This window comes from Marmota monax, unplaced genomic scaffold (assembly GCF_021218885.2).
Source record: "Marmota monax isolate L192 unplaced genomic scaffold, Marmota_monax_Labrador192_F-V1.1 WCK01_AAM20220418_F8-fsc00029, whole genome shotgun sequence".
In the NCBI taxonomy this organism is placed as follows: Eukaryota; Metazoa; Chordata; class Mammalia; order Rodentia; family Sciuridae; genus Marmota; species Marmota monax.
The window spans coordinates 5,914,415-5,937,850 of NW_026693024.1; the positions used below are offsets into that span (position 1 = coordinate 5,914,415).

A 23,436-nucleotide genomic window follows, 5' to 3' on the forward strand; every position below is an offset into this window, starting at 1 on the left:
GCTGGAGTCAAAGCTAATTCCACAGAGTATCAGGACCAGAGTGTTGGGGCTCGCTCTGTACTGCACCAAAGTTTTACTTCTGGTGGTCGGTGGTTTTGTCCTTGTGAGAAGCTTGGGCAAGTTGTTTCCAAACAGAAAACCAGAGTACAGAAAGTTGTGTGTCTGGCCAGGGTCATTTAACAAGCCAGTCCAGGCCTCTCTGTACAGTTTTAGACTGCAGAGTCCCCTCGCTGGTTATTTTTAAATGCTTCAGAGAGATCCTTTTAAATGAGTTTCTGCCCTTCTGAAATTCCCTCCCGTGCTGAGTGCTTGTACTTAATGCGCTGCTGCACCGAACCGTTGAGGTCTCGGACCCAAGCGTGTTAGGTTGGTAGGCTGATGTGAAAGAGCAACCAAGAAACAGAACTGAACTTGTTCCTTTGAACTGGTTGAATATGCCACCTGCTGTCCAAACTGTAGAAATACCCGTTGGGTACCGTGTGTGACTTGCCTTATCTTCTGACAGCCGCAGTGGCCACAGAATGGGAAGGTGATACAAATAACCTGTCTTAAATACCTGTGCCCTATTTCTAATTACTTATATAGTCATATTTATTCTCCACTCCCAGCATCCCAGTCTGCAGTTATAGAAAATAAGAAATGTGCGAATTATTTAGTCTTGGTGGGTGTAACAAACTCCATCAGGCTGGGAATGCGTCTTCCTTGCCTAGATTATTTGATAATAAAATGCTGTGGGATTCTGTACCCAAATGCTCTTTACCACTTGAACTTATGGTGACTTTCAGGTAATGAGAGAAGTCCAGAGTGCTTTGAACACGGCAGCTGCGGACGACAGCAAGCTGGTGCTGCTGAGCGCGGTGGGCAGCGTCTTCTGTTGCGGTCTTGACTTTATTTATTTTATACGGCGTCTCACAGACGACAGGAAGAGAGAAAGCACTAAAATGGCGGAAGCGATCAGGTATGCAGAAATGGTGTGTGGTGGATGTTGGCTGGGGTGTTCTGTGCTCAGTGTTCAGTCTCTGCGAGAGCAACCCAGACAGGCTTCTCACCTCTGGGGGCGCAGCAGCAGAATGAATGAGTCACCTGCCTCTTCTGTGGGCCTGGCAAAAATTCCTGCTGGCCTTGGGCTGGTAACCAGTTTCCAGGCTGGCTCCTTCCCAGAGCGCCCGGGAAGGCTCCAGTGACCAGAGGACTCTGCAGGATCATGTGTCGGCAGGCTTTCCGTTATTTGTTGTCCTCGGCCCGTGAATAGTCGTTCTCTGGGTTCCAGATAATGACTTACTAGTTTGCCAGACCCCACCATCCCTTGGTGGGCTTTGTGACAGGCTGGCTCCTCAGTGCGGCATGGCGAGCTGCTCTGCTAGTGCAGACCCCGCTCGCTGCGGCTTGTTCCAGCTGCACAGAGACTGGATCGCAGGAGAGAGGAAGACTCCCCTTTCTCACTCCACCCCACTCTTCACTTGATGTCTTCCACAACCTTCCACTAAACAATTTCTTTTTTATTTCATAGGATTTATTTTTTTTAATTGACAAGTAAAGATTGCAAATACTTATGGTGTACAGCATAGTGGGTGTTTTTTTTTTTTTATGTTCGCTTTTTTAATGAATTTTTCATTAGAGCTTTATAGTTATACATAGTAATTGGGTTCCTTCTAACAAATTCGCACGTGCATAGAAATCAATTTAAGTTCATGACCCCCCCCCCTTCTCTCCCTTTTCCCTCCCCACATCCCTCCCCTCTCCAATTCTCCTTCCTCTACTCCACAGGACTTTATTTTGCTTGCCTACTAATTTATATTTGGTCCTTTATATCATCCTTCTCTCTTCCTTTTCATTGTTTAACTTTAACATCCACATATGAGAGAAAACATTCAATCTTTTGAGTTTCTGAATTTGGCTAATTTCACTTAGCATGATATTCTCCATTTCCATTTAGTCACTGATGCCATAATTTCATTCTTTTTTACAGCATAATGTTTTGTTATATGTCTGCATTGTCTCATGTACCCATTTTTGTGGTGAGAGCATGAAATCTACTTTCTTGCAGTTTTCAGGCATACAGTACAGTGTTGTTAACTATAGTTACCATGGTGTACAGTCGTTTTCTTGACTTCAGCATTTTTAATTGTATGTTTTATATACACACACATAATGCAGATTTGTTGTAGTTCTGTTAGATAAATGGATTACACCGTGTGCTGCTTTTTGCAGCTCGCTTTTCTCCTTTCTAACTGTAGGACTTTGAGCTATTTCCACTTCCTCTGTTGGATTTTCCACTACTGTATCATAACAGTACGAAAAGCTCCCCCTAGAATCACCAATTCCGCTGTAAGCACATCCTCTCATTTATAATACTAAGCAATGTGTGTAATTGAAAGTATCTAATTTTTCAGAAGTGAATTATATGAAATGAATGAGACCAGTCACCAGCCAGGGAGGCTCGTATCTGTAGCCTAAAAGGATATATCCCTACGTGACCCGCTAAGGGGTTTTGCCTTTTTAATTTATAAAAGGATAAAAAGGATAAGAGATGCAGACTTGCAGAAGGGCAGTAAAGTGGATTGGATCTCTTCCAAAGCCCCAGATACTCACAGAGTTGAAGCTAAGATTTTGATAATTACTGAGCTTTGACAGGCTGAGGCTCCGAGCACTCCTTTGTGGCACTGGGCTTTCTGGTCCCCTAAACCATTCAGTTTTTATGGGTCTGGGTATCTCTCTGTAACAGATCCCCAAGGGGCTTTTCATGGGCACTACCCACTCAGCCCACCAGAGATTCCTGGAACCCCAGGCCTCCTAGTTATGGGGTATATCTTGGCCTTTCATGATATAGTTCATAATTTTATGACCAATCTATGTATACACCTGCATTTAGGAGGTTATTTGTTCCTTAATCTTTTGTACTTTGCCATCTTCAGGCTATCGTGATAGTTTTTTGTTTGTTTTCAGAAATAGCTTGAAATTTATAATGTAAGTATTATTTCTGTTCTCCTAAATAATTTCAGATTTATGGTATAGTACTAGATTATTTAATTTGAATTAAACTTCTTGATTGATATGCACGATTCTCGAGACAGAGCCCCAGAACCTCTGTGACTACTTGCAGCTAACCCTTACTACCAGCACACCCCGCCAGGGTGAATTGCATAAATTAAAGACTCCTTATGCCTCCCATGATGACTATTTTCTGCGAGATCACACTGAATTCACCCTTAGTACTGTGCTTTTGGGTGGCTCTGCTGCAGTGAGAAAATGAGGTTTGTCCTCCAGTGCCTTTGGAGCCACAGGGACGCACTCCCATGTGGCGCTGCCCTGAGTGCCACTGAGTCTCTGCCATTCAGCCCACTGCTCCCTCCGCTGTGGCATTGCCCTTGGCAGAGGCCACAGCTTGTGACACTGGGACTAGTACAACAAAGAAAAGACAGGTCCAGACAGGTTTAGAGATCTCGTTTCTTGGACTTCTAGATGACTTTCAGTGTTTAATTTCATGAGCCCCCACTCCCATTTCTGCTCCCAACCGCCCCCACTCCGTTCTGCTCTCCTTGCTCCCCACAAAACTGAATTGGTGTTCTGCAAAAGAGCCAAATCCTACTTCCAGGAAACCTGCTTGGTTTTACTCTAAGTGAATACATTTTTGACCATGCCAATTTTTCTTAATATACTCTGGAAGGATCAGAAAAACAATTAGTTACACCACATTCACTTAACCTTTCTCTTGCTCATTTGCATTTAAATTAATTTTTATATGTGCAAAATTGGCTTACTGTGTATATATACATATGTATGTGTGTATATGTATATGTGTGTGTATAATATATATATTGTTGTTGTTTCTATGTGTCTTATCTCAAATTTCTTAAAACTTTGAAAGGACCTCATCATAGCAATGCCAAAAGAAGAAGATTGGACTAAACATTAGCTTGCCAGGTAGCTAATTCCATTATTGGAATTGTTGGTGATAACCAGTTTGCAGATTCATTGTCATAAAGTGTCCAGCTCTTTAGTGATAAACACAGAATGACCAGGAATCCATTTATGTCATTAGGCTTTTGAAGTCTGCAGGAACAGTAGCTTCCTTTCAGGTGGTGGGTAAGGAAGCAGCTTCCTCTCTCGAGGAGCTAGGTGTCTTGCCCCACCAAGGAGGGAGCCCAAGGGGAGGGGCTCTGTCCCCAGATTAGAGGACAGGAGAGGGAACAAAGGAGGGGCAAAGCACCCAATCTTGACCTCTTCCCCATTCAGTCCTTCCAGTTTCAGGAATTTTATGAATAGCTCAGCTGAGAAATGGCAGGGACTAGCCATTGAAACCCTCTTGGCCTCTTTTCCCCAAACAATTCCTGGTCTCTTACCTTAGGTGAATATCTAGCTTTTTGATGTTTATACATTGGTAAATGTACTTAATTATAAATCTTTAAAGCTAATGTTATGGCATCTCTTTTCCTTCCTTGCCCTCCCCAGCATAGCCTTTAACTCAGTTAAATGTTGCATTTCACACACTTGTGTGTTTTGTTTTTAGTTTTGAATATACTTGCTTTACACCCAGCACAAGCGTTGGTCTCCTTTGATGCAGGCTGCTGAGGTCCTGTCCAGGCCTGAGGGCTGTCCCCACTCCCTACCCCTGGAGAGTTGTAGTCACAAGGCTGAGTTCTCAGTGGCCCTGAGAAGTTTCTGTTAGACACAGCATTTCTAGAAGGGTTTTGTTGACAACACAATTTTCTGGGCGGACCATGTTTTTTTCTGGTATTGTGGAGCTCACATACAAAATGGCCAGTTTCCTCCGAGAAGAGAAAATCTTTGCTCTAGAGTATGCTGGTGAATTCAGTCCCCTCCTAAAAAGAGCTTTCGGTTTCAGTTGAATTTGTTATTGCAGGCAAAAATCAAAATAAAATTTCAGTTGCAAAAAATTCAGCAGGTTGCTAAAATCCCAGTTCTGATTTTTCTTCATCTCCTTAGAAGCCGGGTTTTTGAAGTAATTAGTTCCTCTTACCGTTTCTCTACGGAATCATTTTATTATTACCCTGGTTTTATGGTCCTTTTCATGTCACTGCCAACCCTGGTGGTTCCCAGATGTCAGCACTGGGGCATGTTATACTCCACCTGAGCCTGTATGTGGAGCTACTCCAGGCATTGAAGGAGACATATTTTGGGAGCATCTGCTCCATATCATGGGGGCAAGTCAGCAGCTCTTTCCAAGGGGCACCAGTAACTGAGGGTAGAAATGTCTTTCCATCTCAAAGCCTCAAACAGCAGCACAACTGAAGTAGCTTCTCATAGACTCTCCAGGCTAATTTCAAGAGCCTGGCTAAGAGGTTTCCTGACCCTCTCTGTATCAGTAGACCCCATGTGATCTTGGTGACAATGCCTCAGGTCTTCTCACTTAGCAAGTCTTAGCAAGCTCATTCATTTGAATGAATGGATTCTTGCTCAATGCAAAGATCCCACAGACCTTGGGGGTCTTGCAGTGACTAGAGCTTAACAAGCTCCTTGGCTCTGTAACCCCTCCTTGCCTTGGTCTCCACACATACTCCTGTACATGCCCACCCTCCTCGCCTCCCCATCCTGCCCCCTCCAGAAAAATACCACTCATCCTGCCAGTATTGGGGGTGGGAGCTGTTCATGCATGCTGAGTATGATTTTCAGAAATCTGAACAGATTGCTTCAAGCTTTTTAAATTGCTGAATTATAGAGCGCATCAGATGGCTATTTTCAGTTCTAACAAGGGTTCAGGTTTAGAATCCATCCAGTGTGAAAGCTCTCTTTATTGTGCATTTCCAATCTAGACCTTGAACTGCCTTAAAGGGATTATCTTGAATTCATTTTGGTGTATGTTTACCCTTTTCTCCACTGTGTTAAGTCATAATAAGAAACAACTTCTCAGCGTAGCCTCTGGGATTGGGAGGAACGTGCTCATTCCCAATATGGTCTGACACCATCTCCCCAAATTGAAAAGCAGCTTACTTTTCCATCCAGATCCTAAAGCAGTGTTGACTCTTTAATAAAATCTGCCTGCTCTGTGGCGGCCATCCCACTCCTGGTCTTGCTCTCCTTGAGTTGCTGCCAAGTGGAGTCTGCTAAAGGGTCAGCAGGGGGTGTGGCTGTGTGCCTGCTGGACCTGCGGTTCTTGTTTTCTGGTCTGGTGTCTGAGCCATCCTGCTTCCACACACCCCAGGTCACTCACTCAGTCTAGTTCAGTCCAAGTTCAGGATGAATCTGTTGTTCCCAGATGACTAAGGAGCTGCCCCCTGGGTTGTGTCCTGGCTCTTGTTAAGCCTTTACGACACTCAGTAAATAAATCCGAAGTTCGAAACTTCTGGGAGAGGGCCTTCAACAAATTTCAGCTTATAATGATTTCCACAGAGTTTACATCTTGGTAAAAACTGAGTTCCATAATAGATTTTTTTTCATCTGCTCAAATATGCAATGTTTTGAGTAATTCCCCATTTATTTTTCATTTTAGAAACTTCGTGAATACTTTCATTCAGTTTAAGAAGCCTATTATTGTAGCAGTAAATGGCCCTGCCATTGGACTAGGAGCATCCATATTGCCTCTTTGTGATGTGGTTTGGGCTAACGAAAAGGCTTGGTTTCAAACACCCTATACTACCTTCGGACAGAGTCCAGATGGCTGTTCTACCGTTATGTTTCCCAAGATTATGGGAGGAGCATCTGTGAGTACCTTTAAAAAAAAAAAAAGATCATTCTAGAAAATGTCCTGAAGAAATTTAGTGTGGTTGTTGTTTTTCTCAAAATACAGTGTGTCATTCTGTGGGAACTATCCATCAAATACACTTGTAATGGAGATTTTGGTTCATGGGACATTATGATACTATTTTGCATCCTTCTCTAGAGAAGGACCCCATTCATACAGAAGCCTTCAACTTTGCATAACCAACACTGATAACACTGATAATTCCCCAGGTGTAAGCCAGACAACAGAGTTTACAACTGAAAAATTCTTTACCTAATAACTCATAAACCTTGCACTTGTCAGGAAAGCAATGGGGGAGCATAGTTGCAAAGGATAAAAGAGGGGGTTTCCCACGTGATTTTAGTTTGATTTTTTTAACTGTGTGAACAAACCCACCATAGCATGTGTTTGGTAGGTTTTGATTCCTTGCGCAGAAACACAGTGACACACGTACCTCCTTCCTTGGTCCTTGAATTAGGGCAAGGGGCAGTGCCACTGGTGTGCTTCCCCAGAAGTTGACAAGTTGGAGGCGACCAGTGGGCACCTGTTGAGAGACAGGGAGGACCTGAGACTGCAGCTCTGCCATACCCGGGGGCTCTGGAGCCCATGTGGTCCGGACAGGGTGGCTCTGCAGCTGAGGGAGTCCCTACAGAGGCCAATGGCTGCCGGCTGGTGGCATCACCCACAACGGAGGCAAGACCTCCCTTGCGGGGTTAGGACGAGGTCAGGCGGTAATAACCGTCCAAGACTACCAAACTGAGGGAATGGGAGCCTGAGGGAGGAAGAGGACATTTGCACCCTCTCGTTATGGGCTGTGAGGAAAAGAGCTTTTCAGAGGAGAGACTCGTGGTCAGAATCCACCAGCCAGGCCTGTGGACCTCAGTGCACCAGGCGTGACACCTGCGATGGCACAGCTTCCATCACAGCACTCCTGCCAAAGTGCACTGCTCAGTCTAGTCACCAGGAAAACCCGACAGACCCGGGCCGTGGGGCAGTCTGCAGTACTGAGCAGTGCTCCTGAGAAGTGTCAGCGGCATGGAGACACTGAGGCTTGTGGACCATTGCACCCAGGAGGACAGGGGATGGGACAGCTCAAAGCAGTCCTGGGATCCCAGGTCAGAAAAAGGGTTTGAGTGGGGAAACTGGCCAGGGTGGTGCAGGTGAGTCGTGTGATGTCAGTGGTGACGCCCAGGGTTTGCTCCTCCTAACAGGTAGGTACCTGTTAATGTGGGGAGGCCTGGGCCAGCTAATGGGAACTCCTACACGTTTTGATAATGTTTCCATAAGCCTGAATGTGTTCCAAAAGTAGAATACTCCCCCACCCCACCCCCTTAAAAAAAACCCCGTGAGGAGGAGGAATCTCCTCCTTAGAACAAGCAGCAGCCCGCTGCCACTCGGGCCTTGGCCATCCTGCTTTTCAGCTAGATGTGCCCTCACCACATTCTGCTGGTGTCATTACTAACGGGCCCAGGCCTGGTCACCTTGCATTGCTCAAGCCAGAGTGGTACCACTGGGCAGGGCAGGACCTAGAGTGTCCTGTTTCACCTTTGCCCCAGGCCATGCATCCTTCCAGCTGGGGACACAACTTGTAGCAGGTGTTGGGTGTGCTGTATGCACCACGAGTCAGAAAAAGTCCTGTGCCCAGGGAACACACTGCCACCTTGGTGCTCTGCCTGCCCCTGGTCTGCGGACCCTCCATCAGGCCACAGCTTCTGTAGATGCTGTGTGTGGCTCAGCCAGACGGCCCCGTGGTCCTGGCCCCCTCCTGTAAGTCCCTCACCACTAGGAGGGTCTTCTGTTCGGGCATAATGCTCTGTGGCGCTCTGTGGCACTCTGTGCTGGTGGACTAGACCCTCCCTAAGCCTCAGACCTGAGGGCCTGCTATTACCAGGCAACACTGGGGGCAGGGGTGGGACATTCCCATTGGCACCACCAGGTGCCAACTGGGTGCGCTTCTAAGAACAGTGCTGTGCAGGCTGACTGGAGGCAGCAGTAGCTAAAATCACCTTGGCATTCAGGGCCCATGCTGTGGAAACCATCCCTTGCTCAGTTCATAGGGCTGTCAGGTCCTCACGGGGATGGCTGCAGTCAGGACGACAGCCCAGCCAGCCATCCAGGCCCCCCACCCCTGCTGTGGATCAGTGTTCTAACTGGATCTCCGGCTGCTGCTCCAGGTGCACCCCCCACTTGGTAGCGTTTCCCCTCATCGCAGTTCTTTATGTCCACGGCCCTGTAAGGCATCAGTCAAGTTGCTGTTCCCCTTTGGCTTGCATACCCACACACTGACTACGCATAGTCACAGGGAATCCCCCGGTGGCCACAGGTATGGGCTAAGGCAGGACCCCTGTGCCTCACACCTGTGGGTCTGGTGTGACTCAGCTTCTGGTGGACGTTGCTGACATGTGTTTGTTTGGTGCCCCATGGCCACACACTCTAACAAGTCCCAGCCAGCACAGCAGGCACATCCTTCCCTTCTGAGACTAGCACCACCTTGCTCCAGGGCGTTGAGAACTATCCTGTGATCCTGCCCCTGGCTCTTCCACGTGATGTCCAATCCCACCCCCTCCACTGTCAGCCACAGCTGTCCTGGCCCTCCTGCTCTGCTCAGAGTGAGTCCCCACTCTCAGCACTATCCAGGAGTGAGGTCACACCATTGATCCTTCCTGTCAGGCCCTGGGCCATATGCCCTTAGAATGAGACCCACAAGTCTTCCACTGCCCCCACCGGTACCTTGTGGCTGGCTCTACGATTACTCTCAGGGAGGAGACAAGTTACAGGCCTGACACCTGAGCGAAGATGGGACAGGTCTTAGGGGTCTCAGTTTGTGGAGGATGGGACAGGTCTCAGTATTGTCTTGAGAGTGAACCCACATTGCCTTCAAGCAGGGCAGCGTGCTGTTAGTGGGGACAGTTGGACCATTCTGGGGACACATAGGGTCAGAGGAGTCTGAAGTTCAGGGCTTGGAGGCATCCACCCAGAGGTCCCATGCCACGTTCTGTGGTTCCCTAACAGACCTACCTTAGGCGGGGACACGTTGAAGGCCCCTGTGCGGGCACCATTGGTACTCTGCCAGCCAACAGGAAGCCATCCAGCCCCCGAGTCCCTCCCCCCGCGTTCATTCTATTCCCACCTGCCACAAGTTCACTTCTCTGGAAGCTGAGGTGGAGTTTGCAAGTGGGATTTGGTGAGCTTGGTGTCATCGTCGGTGGAAGGGCAGGAGGAAGCAGGGTTGGGCAGAGGGCAAAGCTGGGGTGCAGCCCTGGCAAAGCCTTGTCCAGCCCCCGAAGCTCTGGAGCCTACATGGCCTCATGGTTACGCCACACTTGGCTACAGTAGCAGCCCCAGGAAGGGCCAGTCCATGGGTAAGGCCAGCTGGAAGCTCTCAGTTGCCTGCTGACCTTCTCCCAGCAGCTGGGCAGCCAGCATTTCCCGGGCTGGGGGCGTATTTTTGTCCACCCCAGGGAGTGCTCCATGCTTCCCACATGAAAGCTCGGGTCATCTGTGTTGTCCGTCTTGTCCGCATCACCAGGCTGCACCTACCTGCCGCTGCCTGGTTCCAGGTTCAGGTCATCACTACAATTTCTTTGAGTGAGTTCTCACTGTGGGTAGGTGGTTTCATAATAATCCTGGCGTAGAGAATCCTTATCAACAATAACATCATGCGAATAAGCTCATTTTGGGTTTCTCTATAGAGATTGAAGTCTGAGGATTCTGTTCTCTCCTGTTGTAGGACCTGAGAATATTTGTGAGGTGTAGGTGCACGGGAAGGGCAGATCTGGGGGAAACGGGCAAACTTGGACATCAGGCACCTTTTGGGCAAAGGCATTTTGGAAGTGGAGCCCTTGGGCCCCGTGCTGCTTGGCGATGGGGGTCTTGGTATTCACTGCTTGGCAGGATTTGTAGATGGCTTGGATTTGGCCAAATCATATACAAATCTGGGTCAGTTGTCTTCCCCACTGGACAGGTCTTGACAAATAGATACATTTGGTTCCCCTAGAATGTACCTGGGGCAACTTTGCTCACCCCAGGGCATGGGGCAATGTCTGTCTGGAAATGTTGTCTTGGTTGTCCCAACTGAGGAGATGCTGGTCAGCCTCCTCCAACACACACAGCAGCCCCCACACCAAAGTTAATACCATCCCCGAATGACTCCAGAGCCCAGAGAGAAACTGCTCTGAGCAAGAGGGAGGATCCTACACTTCACACCTGCAAATGCATCAGATTTCAGGCAGAGTATTTGAACCTCTACAAAAAGTAAATAAGTGGTGTTGAGGTGTCGCTTATTGGGGTTGCTCTTGTTGAAATGATGCACTTCCTTTTTTGAACTTTGGGTGTATCTGAGGCAAGACTGAAGATACACAGGGGATCACGTGATCATGGAGCAAGCTAGGAGCCCTCCATCCATTGCCGGGGAGATGACGCTTAGCCGCAGGTGCAGCCACACCATGGCAGTTAGCTCAGGAGGCCATTCTATGGGTCACCCTCCTTGTCCCCAGGAGACATTCACGGGGTGCCTACTATACTCCAGACACTCTGCAAGGTCACAGATCAGCCTGTGACCCTCCACCCCACCCCCAGGAGCCTACATGCTTGGGGAAGTTGTGGACTTTGTGACTGACACAGAGTCTCGGCTGAGGAGAGCACAAAGAAGGACCCAGGCCCACAAACAGGCCCCACTTGTGAGCTTGGACCACTGAGTCCTCATGGGGCGTTTGGCTGGAGCAGTGCCCAGTCAATGGCCACGTCCTTCCCTGAGTTCACCAACAAGAGCTGCCCTCCTGGGGCATTTACAGACGGTGGCCCCAGGAGTAAGTGGCAGAACCCCAGCCACAGCTGCTCTTGTAGCTCGAAACCCAGACCCTCCACCACCCCCACCCCCCCCCCCCCGCCCCAAGCTCTCCCTGTGCCTCTTCGTGTCCTTTTGGCCGAGGCCTGTGTTTCTCCTTCCTCCAGCATTCCTCCTCAGGTCCAGGTCTCACACGGTGACTTGTAGACATTTGGACAGTTCCGACCACATGAGTTGTTTCTGTGGGTCATCTCCCAGGGTCTCGTGTTCAGTCCACAGCTAGTGAATTTCCCAGAGACCACAGCTTTGCAAGTCTGTTATTTGGGTAGAAGTTTAAAACCTCCCATTTTATGACTAGTGAAAATGGGGGCGGGGGCAGTGGGTGCCCTGATTCAGATGGAGTCTATTAGCTTTTTCTTAATGGTTGCTTGGTGGTTTTAATGACCAAGTGAACCATTGCCTATGTGAGGCCACCAGGGTCAGCCCCAACGCTGATACTCTGGGGTAAATTCAGAAATGCCCTTGGATGTCCGGCACATCCAGCCATCCAGACTAGAGAAAGCTAGGGTTAGGGAAGGACTTTCCACCGTCGCAGTGCAGAGCCGGCTGGGCTCAGAGGAAGACAGACCCCCGGGGCAGTGTGCTTGCAGGAGGGGAGGGCAGTTCTGATTGGCGGGCCCAGGTCCAGAGAACCAGGAAAAGGGGGACCAGGGAAGGCAGCCGTGGGAGGGATGGAGGAGAATCCTCCCCGGCCAGGCGGTCCTGGGTGTGGGAGGCCCAGCTCAGGCTCTGGTTCAGGTGGGTCTTGTTGGAGAACATCGTCCTCCTTGACCAAGGGATTGAGTGGTGTTGTCTTCACTGTATACTGAGACAAAATCCAGGAAAGCGACAGTCAGTCACCCTGGGGCGCATCACCGAGCCTGCCACAGGGGCCCCGTTCCGGCCTCCTTCCTCACTGCCCTGGAGTCTGCCTTGAGAAAAGCTGTCTTCACAGCCAGCAGCGAGGTCGTGTCACGTTAGGGAGCTGTTCACTCCGCCGGGGGCTGAGCACTCTTCACACATCACAGCTTTGTCCCAAGACTGAGCCGTAGAGCAGGCTGCACTTTGGGAGAAGCTGAGGACCTGGCAAACTATCTCGTGAGGAGCCCGTCCCCGACTCTTCTGCCCCTCTGCTGAAGGGCACACACCAGCCACACACTGCCTGTGCCCACGGCCTGCACCTGCAGTGGACAAGCAGGGCCCACAGGGGACACACTCAGTGACTGTAGGCCTTCCTGAGAGGACTTCGCTCGTGGTCAGGTCTTCTTCCCAACTGGGGAAGGGGTCATCTCAGGATGACCATGGGCAGGCAGTTGTCATGTTAGGCCACTCCAAAGCCCATCAGGTGCGTCCTTCCCTTCTTGCCTCTCACAGTGTGAGCCGATCCACACACAGTCTCCAGGCACCTGAAAAGTGACCTGGGATCCAGGACAAAATCAGTGTCAATTATACATGTGGGTTTTTTTAAACAAAAGCAAATGTTAGCTTTGTCCAGTGGGTCTCACGTTAGCCCTCTTAAACAGATCACAGTGATTTGGGACACACTGGGGTCCTGCCTGGATCATTTCGCATTTTAATATCCAGGTGACAGTGTGGCCTTCAAAGCTTCAACCCCCAGCACACTGCCACCAAAACATTGGCTCTGTGTCTGGAGAAGAGGCCACCCCGTTGGCCTAGTCCTGGCTCGGGTCCTGGGTTCTGATTCGCCTAGCCTTACTTAGGGCTCACTTCCCCAGAATTGGTCTTAGGGTCTCTCTGAGGTGACCCCGCTCTCCCAGTAGGCCCCACTCTTCGTGCCCTCGCACGTGGTTTATTCTTGGTGGCCCCTGGAGGACACGGCAGATTCCAGCGTTTTTAAATCTCCGTCTCAGTTTGGATTTTGAGTGGTGGGTTCTGGGGATGGGTCTCCCCTGCTGTCTTCTCCCCAGTGTCACACCCCGTCAACGCTTCTTGTTTCAGGCAAATGAAATGTTGCTCAGTGGGCGGAAGCTGACTGCACAGGAGGCTTGTGGCAAAGGCTTGGTCTCCCAGGTGTTTTGGCCGGGGACCTTCACCCAGGAAGTCATGGTTCGGATCAAGGAACTGGCCTCGTGTAACCCAGTGGTACGTGCAGTTGGTTCTTTCACCTGTATATCCTGAGTCCCCCACACCGCAGCACAGCCACCTTCGAGCCCAGTACTGACAGACCACAGTGGGTGCTGTCTCCCCAGACCTGTGCACCTGGTCCCCCTATGAATATCCCCCCAAATTAAAGGAGTAGACTTCATTTTGAATTAGTAATTTAAGGTGTCCACTGAATGTCTACCACAACCAACACTGATACCGTTCTTTCCTGCTGGTGAAGCCCCTTCATATAATCACACTTAGTGTCCCCCACACTTGGTGAGCCTATTTTTTTTGTTGTTGTTGTTTAATAAATGTGCTAAATAATAATCTTCTAACAAATTGCACTTAACACATTATAGGATGAAATATTAACTGCCATAACTGTCATCTAAACTTGCCCAGACATCTGAACAACCTTCATAATTAAAATTAAACTTTGTTTAGAAAATGTGCTCAACAGGTGTTCTCAAAGTATCAAGGGAGTGGACATCCAGTTCAGGGGTCCACACCTGCCTATGACAGTAGTGCAGTAGAGTCACCCTCCACATCCACAAGGAGTGGTTCCAGGCCTCCCCGTACCAAACTCCTTGCGTGCTCAAGTCCCCTATATAAAAACACCTTGGTATTTGCCTCCTATAAAGCCTAATGCACTGTAAATACTACTTTGGTAGGTGTTTTATACCTTTATTGTTGAGACAAGAAAAGGTCTGTACATGTTCAATACAGGCACTGATTTTTCCAAATATTTTCAGTGCCGTGTTGATAAGAGTCCACAGATGTGGAACCCACCGGTTCAGAGGCCAGCTGTCCTGACGTGTGTGGGGGCCCTGGAGGTGGGCTGCTGGCTCTTGAAACAAGTAGTGGCTCGGGTTTGACGGTCTCCCCAGGTGGGGACGCAGGGCCAGTGCCCGCAGAGGTCAGCATGCTAACTTGCCCCCTGCTGCCCGCTGCAGGTGCTGGAGGAGTCCAAGGCCCTCGTGCGCTGTAACATGAAGATGGAGTTGGAGCAGGCCAACGAGAGGGAGTGTGAAGTGCTGAAGAAAATCTGGGGTTCGGCCCAGGGCATGGACTCCATGTTAAAGTACTTACAGAGGAAAATCGATGAGTTTTGATCGGCAGGCCGTGATCCAGCAACCCTGAAACTGGTCTGAGCAGGACATCGGCGGCTCCCAGTTGCCACGATCCATCCTCACAGCCTGAAACAAGTTTACCTGTAGCACACGTTAGAAGCAGGGCTGGGAACATCCAGGCTATTTATTATCGAGGAGTTTTTAAGTACTGTAACTTTCAAATAAATAACTACAAAGCTCCTTTGTGCAAACGTCATTATTTTATACTTATATACTCACAAGTATAAAAGTATAATGGGGAGCACTAGGCTGCTCTTGGACGCTCTAACTTTTGTTTCCTTTGGCTAGTACTGTATAAAAAGAGAATTGTGTTGTATTCATTTTGGGTGATAGAAAGTCTGGAATAATGTTTATTTTCCTCATTTTTTTTTTACAATTTTCCTTCTCGAACACAGAATCTAAAGGGGTATTAGCCAACCTCATCTCCCCCTCCCCCAAATAGAGATACAAAAAGACCTGAGGCGTTCCTTCGTCTCCAAGGGGAGAGGTACAGATACCTCAGAGATGGAAAATTCTAAATCAAAAGTAAGACTTACCTTTAAGGAAAAGTAGTTCCGCTGAAAGACATAAACATGCACTTAGGATTTATGCTGAGATGTCGATTGATTCTTCTTTCTTATTATGTCTAGTTCTTACCCAGTTAACATGAAGAAACCACTCTCTCCAAGAAAGCTTGTTTTACAGTATTAGTGAGTCACTGAATAGCCTCAGTATGAGTATCTAAGTTATGAGTTAGTCTTAGTGGGTTTTAAATAGTTCCTCTGACCCTTTGGGAAAATAACTACATAAGCACTTCTTGTTGCTGGGTGAGAAATACTCTGTTATATACAGTTTTTGGTTTTCTATCTGCAGATATGACTGAATTACACCAAAAAAAAAAGTATTTTTATGTTTATAAAGTGTAATTTTTAGGTTCACTTAGAATATATTTTATTTAATAAGTTAAAATTCTTTTGGCACACTATTAAATACAGAAACTCCTTTCCAAACAAAAAAGAACTACCTTATATTCAACATTTAATGTTCTTGGTCTCTGCTTTTATGTCTCCACCACATCCTGAGTACAGTTCAGAGTCCCAGAGTGCCCTGTGTGGACGGGGACGCGCATTCCTTTCAGGAGTGGGGACTGATTCCTGACGACAGACGCCTGTTATTAGTAAGGCTTCTGGGCTTGCAATCATATTGAATGTATGAAGAATGAAATAAAATCAAAACCTTATTTTTGTACAGTTTTGAAGTTTATACTTAGAACTGACCCCCGCCCCGACCACGCGGAGAACTGTACAGTGTGTAAATCTGCCTTTACTTGGATTGATTGGTACAGTATTTTTGCATCTGTGGGACCTACTTTTTGTTCAGTAGTTTGAACTATATATAAACTGTACAATCTGTAAAGTTTTTATAGAATAAATATTCAGCTGTGAAAACTGGTTAAATAAAACTAATATTTCTTAACACATTTGAAATGTTTCTGTGATTCTTCACTTGCAAGGTTTCTCCTGAGATGTCTTCTCTGATCTTTTCTGTGAAATAGAAAAATGTACTAAAACGTCTGTGCAGTTTAGTGGGATGAATATACCTGTGTAACTCTCCACCAGGCAGGAAATAGGATACAGCCAGTCAGATCCTTCCAAAGCCCTACCCCCGCCCCAGCCAGGGACCACTGCCTGCTTCTCTATCAAAGAAAATATTCTTAAAATATGTTGCTGAGGTCTGTCAACTTGATACATTTATGTCATATCAGACATAAGTTCTATGATTTGGCTCTGTGACTTATTTCTTCTGTACCCACACCTGCAGTGTAGGTATTTTCGTTCCTGTCTTAGAGGAAGGAAGCTTCCCTTTTTAACATTTGACGCAAATCACAAAGGTAATCGGTCAGGGATAAGACCAGGCTTAGGCCAGGTCAGTGTGGCAAAACCCGTATTCCAGTAACGACCCCTGGTTCTGTCTGCTTTCTAGAATTGACCACTAGGGAACTAGCCCAGTAGATTCTCAGGGTAGGAATCTGGCTCCATCAGCCTGGACGTGGCTGGTCCAGGCCCTGTCCGCCCTTCTCTGAAGCACTTGGAGGAACACTGGCAACGTGGGTGAAGTTCTGAGATTCACACCCAGTCGGTGAGTGTGGAAGGAAATGCAAACTTTGATATTGGAAGTCTAAATCGGTACAATTTTATAGAATTGGACAGTCGCTGTCAAAATAGATCACTGAAAACCTGGACCCAGCAATTCCATTTGTAAGGAATAAATTCCTTAAATACAAATCACCTTAAGGAATAAATTCTTACTGGAAATGTGAGAAGAGAGATCTATATGCAGTTCCATTCATCTCAGGATCGTGCCTAATGGGGAAAAGTTAGGAACAGCCCATGTGTCCAACAATAGGGTTTTGATTAAGTAATTACAGACAGTTCCTGACTGGAAATGGTTCGACTTCTGGTTTTGCAGCTTCATGATGGTGCAAAGACAATACACAGCCAGTAGAAACTGTACTTTGAATTTTGAGTCTATGTGGTCTAATACTCTTGTGAGGCTGGGCAGTGGCAGCTGTCAGCTCAGCAGGCACCAGGGAAACCACCAGCACCCTGCAGCGTGCCTCAGGTTACGTGTGGTAAATGCATTTTCAGCTCACAGGGTGATTACAGCTGTGTGTAACGACCACCCGATGGAATACACAGCTATTGAAAAAGAATGGAGCCCCACCTGGTGGCACACACCTGCCATCCCAGTGACTTGGGAGGCTGAGGCAGGAGGGTTGCAAGTTCAAGGCCAGCCTCAGCCATTGAGTGAAGCCCTAAGCAGCTTAGTGAGAACCTGTCTCAAAAAATTAAAAAGGACTGGGGATGTGGCTCAGTGGTTAAGCACTCCTGGGTATAATCTCTAGTACAAAAAGGAAGGAAGAAAAAGAATGGAGTATTTATAAAATAATATACTGAAGACAGCAACAATATCTTATGTTTTTAAAACCTTAAAGGGATATGCACCAAAACCAAACTATGCTCTTGTGTCTATTAGGTCCTCTTCCCTGGTGTTTCCCTGCTCCTGGTTTAAAGACTGCTCAGTCCCCTCCACCCAAGAAGCAGAGGGTCTGGAGACCACTAGTGCCACTCAGGACTTGCTTCCTCTGTTGTGACAAGGGTGACAGTAGTGTGGCAGCACATGCCCAGCTCTCTTCTAAATACTTGGTGCATTGGCCCATGTAATTTTTTGAGAGTACGCATCATGGGGATCCTGAATATCCCCCCAGAAAAGTCCACGTGTTAAAGACGTGGTCCCCGGGGTGGTGCTATTGGGAAGTGGTAAGACTTTCAGAAGATGGGGCTACATGGGAGGTTTTTAGGGCCCTGTGGGTGTGACCTCAGAGGGAATTGTTTCTACCCTGCCAAGGCCCTCCAGCATGCCCCGCCGGAGATCCAAAGCCACGTGTCCACCCCATTCTGTACTGGAACTTCCAAAACTGGAACCAAAATAACCTTTTCTCCTTATAAGTCAGTTCCCTCGAGTACTCCATTATAGTGACGAAAAGCTAACACGACATTTTATAGAGAACACGAGGTATGTTCATATATAATGTATAAAATGAGAGCTCTCAAAAAGTCTCGAGCTGGGTGTGGTGGTGCACACCTGTAATCCCAGTGGCTCAGGAGTCTGGGGCAGGAGGATCGTAGGTTCAGAGCCAGCCTCAGCTACTTAGGCCCTAAGCAATTTAGCAAGACTGTGTTTTTAAAGAAGGCAGGGGCCGGAGGGACTGGAGGGGATGGGGATGTGACTCAGTGGTTGAGCACCCCTGGGTTCAATTCCCAGTACCAAAAAAAAGTCTTGATAAACTGACTCAGTTTATGACATCTCTGGCAAGACCAGAGAAGGCTAAAGAAATGAAAAGAACCAGAGTTTGGAAGGCCTGGGAGGGAAGTCCAGGTAAGGGGTGGCTGTCTACGGCCGCTCCGTGGCTCCTCCCACCCTTGGTCACGGGTGACCGTGGGGTGTGCAGAGGGCCAGGCCAGCATGCTTGGCCAATACCCTCTGGATGGGCAGCATCAGAGGCTCCAACCCACTGCACGCTGCTGTCTTGCACTCTTATGAGCAGATGTTACAGCTTCTCCCAGGTGAAGAGTGTGTTGCACGATTCACCTACTAAATAGTGCCATGGACGGACCCCCTGCTCCCTCGGCTGGGTCTGTCACTGCCCCAGGAAGCCAGTCCCATCGACTCCCCCTGGACCACACCCCCTGCACCTCTTGGGTGGCCTGATACTGACCTGTGTCTTCTTGACCAACTTGTCCCTGCCCATGTCCCTCTGTCCCAGAGCATAGGCAACTTCTGAGACTTCTGACACTATCCCCAGGTGTGTGCCCCGGCAAACAGATGGGAAGGTATCTCTGAGCCTCCAGAACATGCCTGGTGGAGGCTGGGATAGGCTTCCCTGCAGAAGAAAGGAGGCCCTCAGGGCAGGGTCAAAGGTCCTGGGGAGCAACCAGGACTTAGTGGACATGGAAAGCACCCGTGTAACTTGTGAGAAAACTGAGGCCCAGAGGGGTCAGGCAACTTTCCCATCATCACACAGCCTGTTGGTGATCCGAACCCGGGAAAAATGTGCTCTTCATACTCGCCCACCAAAATCAGATCAAAATAAAAGGGACCATGCTCATGGGAGCAGGGCTTGTGGATCTGCGTTGCACATTAGAATCACTGGGAGAGCTTTAAAAACTCAGGACACCCTGGCCACACAAGACCGATCAAATCATACACAGCCTCTGGTCTGGGATCCCGGCATCCTGGGACCTTGACCCAGGGCAAGCAGCTCCTCTTGTCTGTGCCCCGAAGAGGAAGGGCAGCCCATCCTGGCACTCCGTGGGCCTACAGTTCTACAGCGGCAGAACTGGTGGTGCTGTGGGGCAGGGTGGGTGGTCTGAGGTTTTAGGTGGCTCAGGATTCAGGACTGTTTACAAGTGGAAGTTGGACACACTAAAGAACTGTAATGTTCAGCAAGCTATTTCCACATCTGGAGGAACTGGGCAAGTCCAACAAGCCTTCCCAACACTAACTAGCATTTAGAAATTAACCACAGCCAGGCACAGTGCCACACACCTATAACCCCAGACACTTGGGAGGCTGGGGCAGGAGGATTGCAAGTTTGAGGCCAGCCTCAGCAATTTAGTGAGATCAACCTCACACAAAAGACTCCCTTTAGGATTTTGCATTTTTTTTAAACAGAGTTATCAATTTTCCTCTACATATTTTGAGAATAAGCACCTAGGCACACACAAATTGAGAACCGTTATATCTTTCAACTGTTCTATAGTTTTAGTAGATCTCAATCTGCTGCTTTAAGGAATAATTCTCTTTCCTAACATACTTTTTTAATAGGCATTTTGATTTTAGCATAGCTATGTTAGTTTTTGTTTGGTTGAGACTTTCACAGTGTATATTTTCTACCTTTCACTTTTAATTTTTCAGCTTTAGGTGTAGTAATTGTAAATAAACAGCATATAGGTATGTCTAGATTTTCATATGTTAAATGTAACCTGAAAAATATTTGCTTTTTCACTCAAGAATTTGGTCTATTTTTATTTAGTGTGCCTGTAAATATTTTGAGCTACATTCTACCAGAATGGACTCTCCTATTCCTTCCATGAGGGTGGGGGTCTCACAGTTAGGTAAAAGGTCTTGAGAGGTTTGATTTCTGCAAGTCCCTGAGTGTGGCCAACACCCTCTACATTGGCTTCCTGCAGTCCCCTTCCGGATCCTCCCATCCTCACGTGTCCCCTCTCCACTAGTGGGCACGGGACCTGGAAATGTCTTTCTAATAAATGGGACCCAGGAAAAGCAGGGGGTGCCACTTCTGAAAGCCGCTGTAGAAAACTGTCACTTCCAACTTGCACACACGTGTTCTCTCTGGCTCACTCTGGGGGAAGTCAGTGGCCTTAAAGAGAGGCCCAGGAGCCCAGGAACTGAGGGTGGCCATCGCACAGCCCGTGAAGGATGCAGAGCCTCAGTCCAGCAGCCCGGGAGGCGCTCCAGCCTGCCAGCTCCCCCCTGCAAGGGCTCCCTCCCCGCCACGTGGCAGGACGGCCACAGTCTGGTCAACTCTACCAGCAGCCTTGAGTGAGACCCTCTGCTGGAAGACCTGGCCAAGCCACACCTGCAGTTTTGCACCAGAAATTGTGAGATTATCAATGCTGTTATTTTAAGCCCCTGAGTTTGGGGATAATTTGCTGAGCAACAGCAATACACACACCTGGGCTGTGCAGTCTCAGATCTCATTTTGCTTGTTTTATGTTTTTATTTTATTGGTTCTTTTTAGTTATACATAACAGTAGGATCCGTTTTGATATAACTATACAAGCATAGAATAGATCTTATTAGAGCTCACTTTGATATTCGATAAATACAGAGAGGGAGACAAACAGACAGACAGACATATACATAGACATAGACAGCCATGTGTTAGGGTTTGGATCTGAAATGACCCCAGAGGATCGTGTATTGAAAGCCTGTTCCCCACTGCAGCAGCGTTCAGAGATGAGACTTTGGGGAACTGATTATATCACATGTGTTCTGACCTAACCAGTGGATTAATTCATGGGTGGATTAATCATTTGATGGTGTTTTTGGGAGGTGGCAGAAACTATAGGAGGTGGAACCTAGTTGGACACAGGTCACTGAGAGGTGTGCCTGGAAGGGTAGATCTTGTTCCTGGTCCTTTTCTCCCTCCCCTCCCCTTCTCTTTACCCCTCCCTCCCCCCTCCCCTTCCCCTCTCCTCCCTGGCTGTCAGGAGATGAGCAGCTTCCCTCCTCCATAACCTCTGCCATGATGTTCCACTTCTCCTCAGGCCTCCTCTGAATCTGCCAGGCACCTGTAATCCCAGAAGCTCTGGAGGATGAGGCAGGAGAATCATGAGTTCAAAGCCAGCCTCAGCTAAAGCAAGGCACTAAGCAACTCAGTGAGGCCCTGTCTCTAAATAAAATACAAAATAGGGCTGAAATGACCCCAGAGGATCACAAACTTTCACTATCAAGCTCTGATAAAGTTAGATACATTTTTACATAGACCCCTTTTTTATCTACAAACCCTTGCTACTCACCCCCATAAACTCAGGAAGGAAACTCATTTGGATGCATATGCTCCTGATTCAAGCTTAGTGTCATTCAGGGCAGGAACTACTTGGTGATTTGGGTGGTGAGGGGCAGTTACAGATGCACAGAAAACACACCGAGCTTTTGGTTTACTTGACACTGCCTACCTCTAGTGGGTATGACCTTGAGAAACTTGTTACCAAATAAATTTCTATGGTGTTTTAATTTTTTATCAAATATTCATTATGGTTTGAGTCTAAAAATATCCCCCCAAAGAGCTCATGTGTCAGGTAACGTAGCAATGTTCAGAGGTGAAAATATTGGATTATCAGGGCTATAACCCAACAGCGGATTAATCCATTAGATGGATTAATGTGAATGGGCCACTGGGTGGAACCTGTTGATGGGTAGGGTGTGGCTAGAGCTAGGAGGTCACTGGAGGCAAGCCTTTGGACTATGTCTGTCCCTGGTTCCTTGTCCCCCCTCCCTCCCTCCCTCCCTCCCTTCCTTCCTTCCTTCCTTCCTTCCTTCCTTCCTTCCTTCCTAGAGCTGAGTAGATTTTCTCTGCTAACCCTTCTGCCATGTGCTGCCTTACTTCAAGTCCACAGCGATGGTGTCTGTTGAGGGCCACAGCCGAGTGGGGATGACGCATGGCATTTTTGCCAGAAGTAGTGGTTGAGAGGTGACGCCAGCGAGTTCTCACAGAGTTCCCATTGAGTTCCAGTTGAGCTCTCGCGGGGATTCCCGGAGAGTTCCCATTGGTTGGGGAAGTGCCGGAGGAGGGATATTTCCGGTTGCTGGTTCCTGGACGAGCTGCGTGGCGCGTTTGGGAGAATTCCCGGGGAGCGTGTGTGGAGTGTGCTGGTGGAGTTCAGAAATAAAGTTTGTTCCTTCTTCAGTGGCTCGTGATTTGTGCCCAGCCAGACTGCGGCAGGTGTCAGTCAGCCAAGTACTGAGACCTCTGAGTCCATGCACCCCAAATAAACTTCTCCTTCTCTGAGTTGTCCCTGTCAAGCATTTTGGTCACAGTGATGAACATCTGGCTATCACACTAATTAAGTGATTTTTACAAAACGCACCTGTTGTTTAAGTGCCTCTTGTCCTCCATCTCAAGAAGCATAATCCAGACTTCCAAAAGGGAGCTGGCTGATGTCCCCAGATGGGCGCCTCAGCCTGGGTCTCCTTCCTCCCACATAGAGACCTCAGCTTCTCCTGGTCCATCCTGAGGCAGCCTGGGTGGGCTGCCTAGGTGTTAGCAGCGTCCTCTCTCTTAGGTGCAGTGTAGGAACTTGGTAGGTTTTACTGTGAAGCAAACAATTCTCTCTTTGGAGCTCTGGTCACCCCAGGGCCACTGCAGGATGTTTTTGAGAGGAGAGAACTTCCCAATGTTTTCTTTGGGGCTCAGTTTTTCTGTTCCTTTCTCCTTGTCCCCGGGAACTGGCTGACACTGTGATGGTTAGAGTGCTGTGCTGACCAAGTGTGGTCCTGGCTTGGGGGGCCTTTTGCTGTCCTCTGGTCCCTCACCAAAGACCTTGGCTGACTGCGGGCGACAACTGTCCATCAGCAGAGGGATGGACAGATGCGGATTAAACGGTCAGGGCCCGCGTGCCTCCTGG

General features: G+C 48.2%; 1 protein-coding gene across 2 annotated transcripts in view; it reads left to right on the forward strand.

Moving 5' to 3' along the window:
• The window catches only part of Cdyl (chromodomain Y like), a 179,726-nt gene extending 163,524 nt beyond the window's left edge, over nucleotides 1–16,202 (forward strand). For both annotated transcript variants that reach the window (XM_046453463.2, XM_046453464.2), the window contains exons 4-7: nucleotides 786–958; nucleotides 6,452–6,662; nucleotides 13,467–13,610; nucleotides 14,567–16,202. In XM_046453463.2, coding sequence (XP_046309419.1) covers nucleotides 786–958; nucleotides 6,452–6,662; nucleotides 13,467–13,610; nucleotides 14,567–14,725 — 687 coding nt within the window. In that variant the 3' untranslated portion in view covers nucleotides 14,726–16,202. The remainder of the gene's footprint in view (nucleotides 1–785; nucleotides 959–6,451; nucleotides 6,663–13,466; nucleotides 13,611–14,566) is intronic.
• The last annotated feature ends 7,234 nt before the right edge of the window (nucleotides 16,203–23,436 follow it).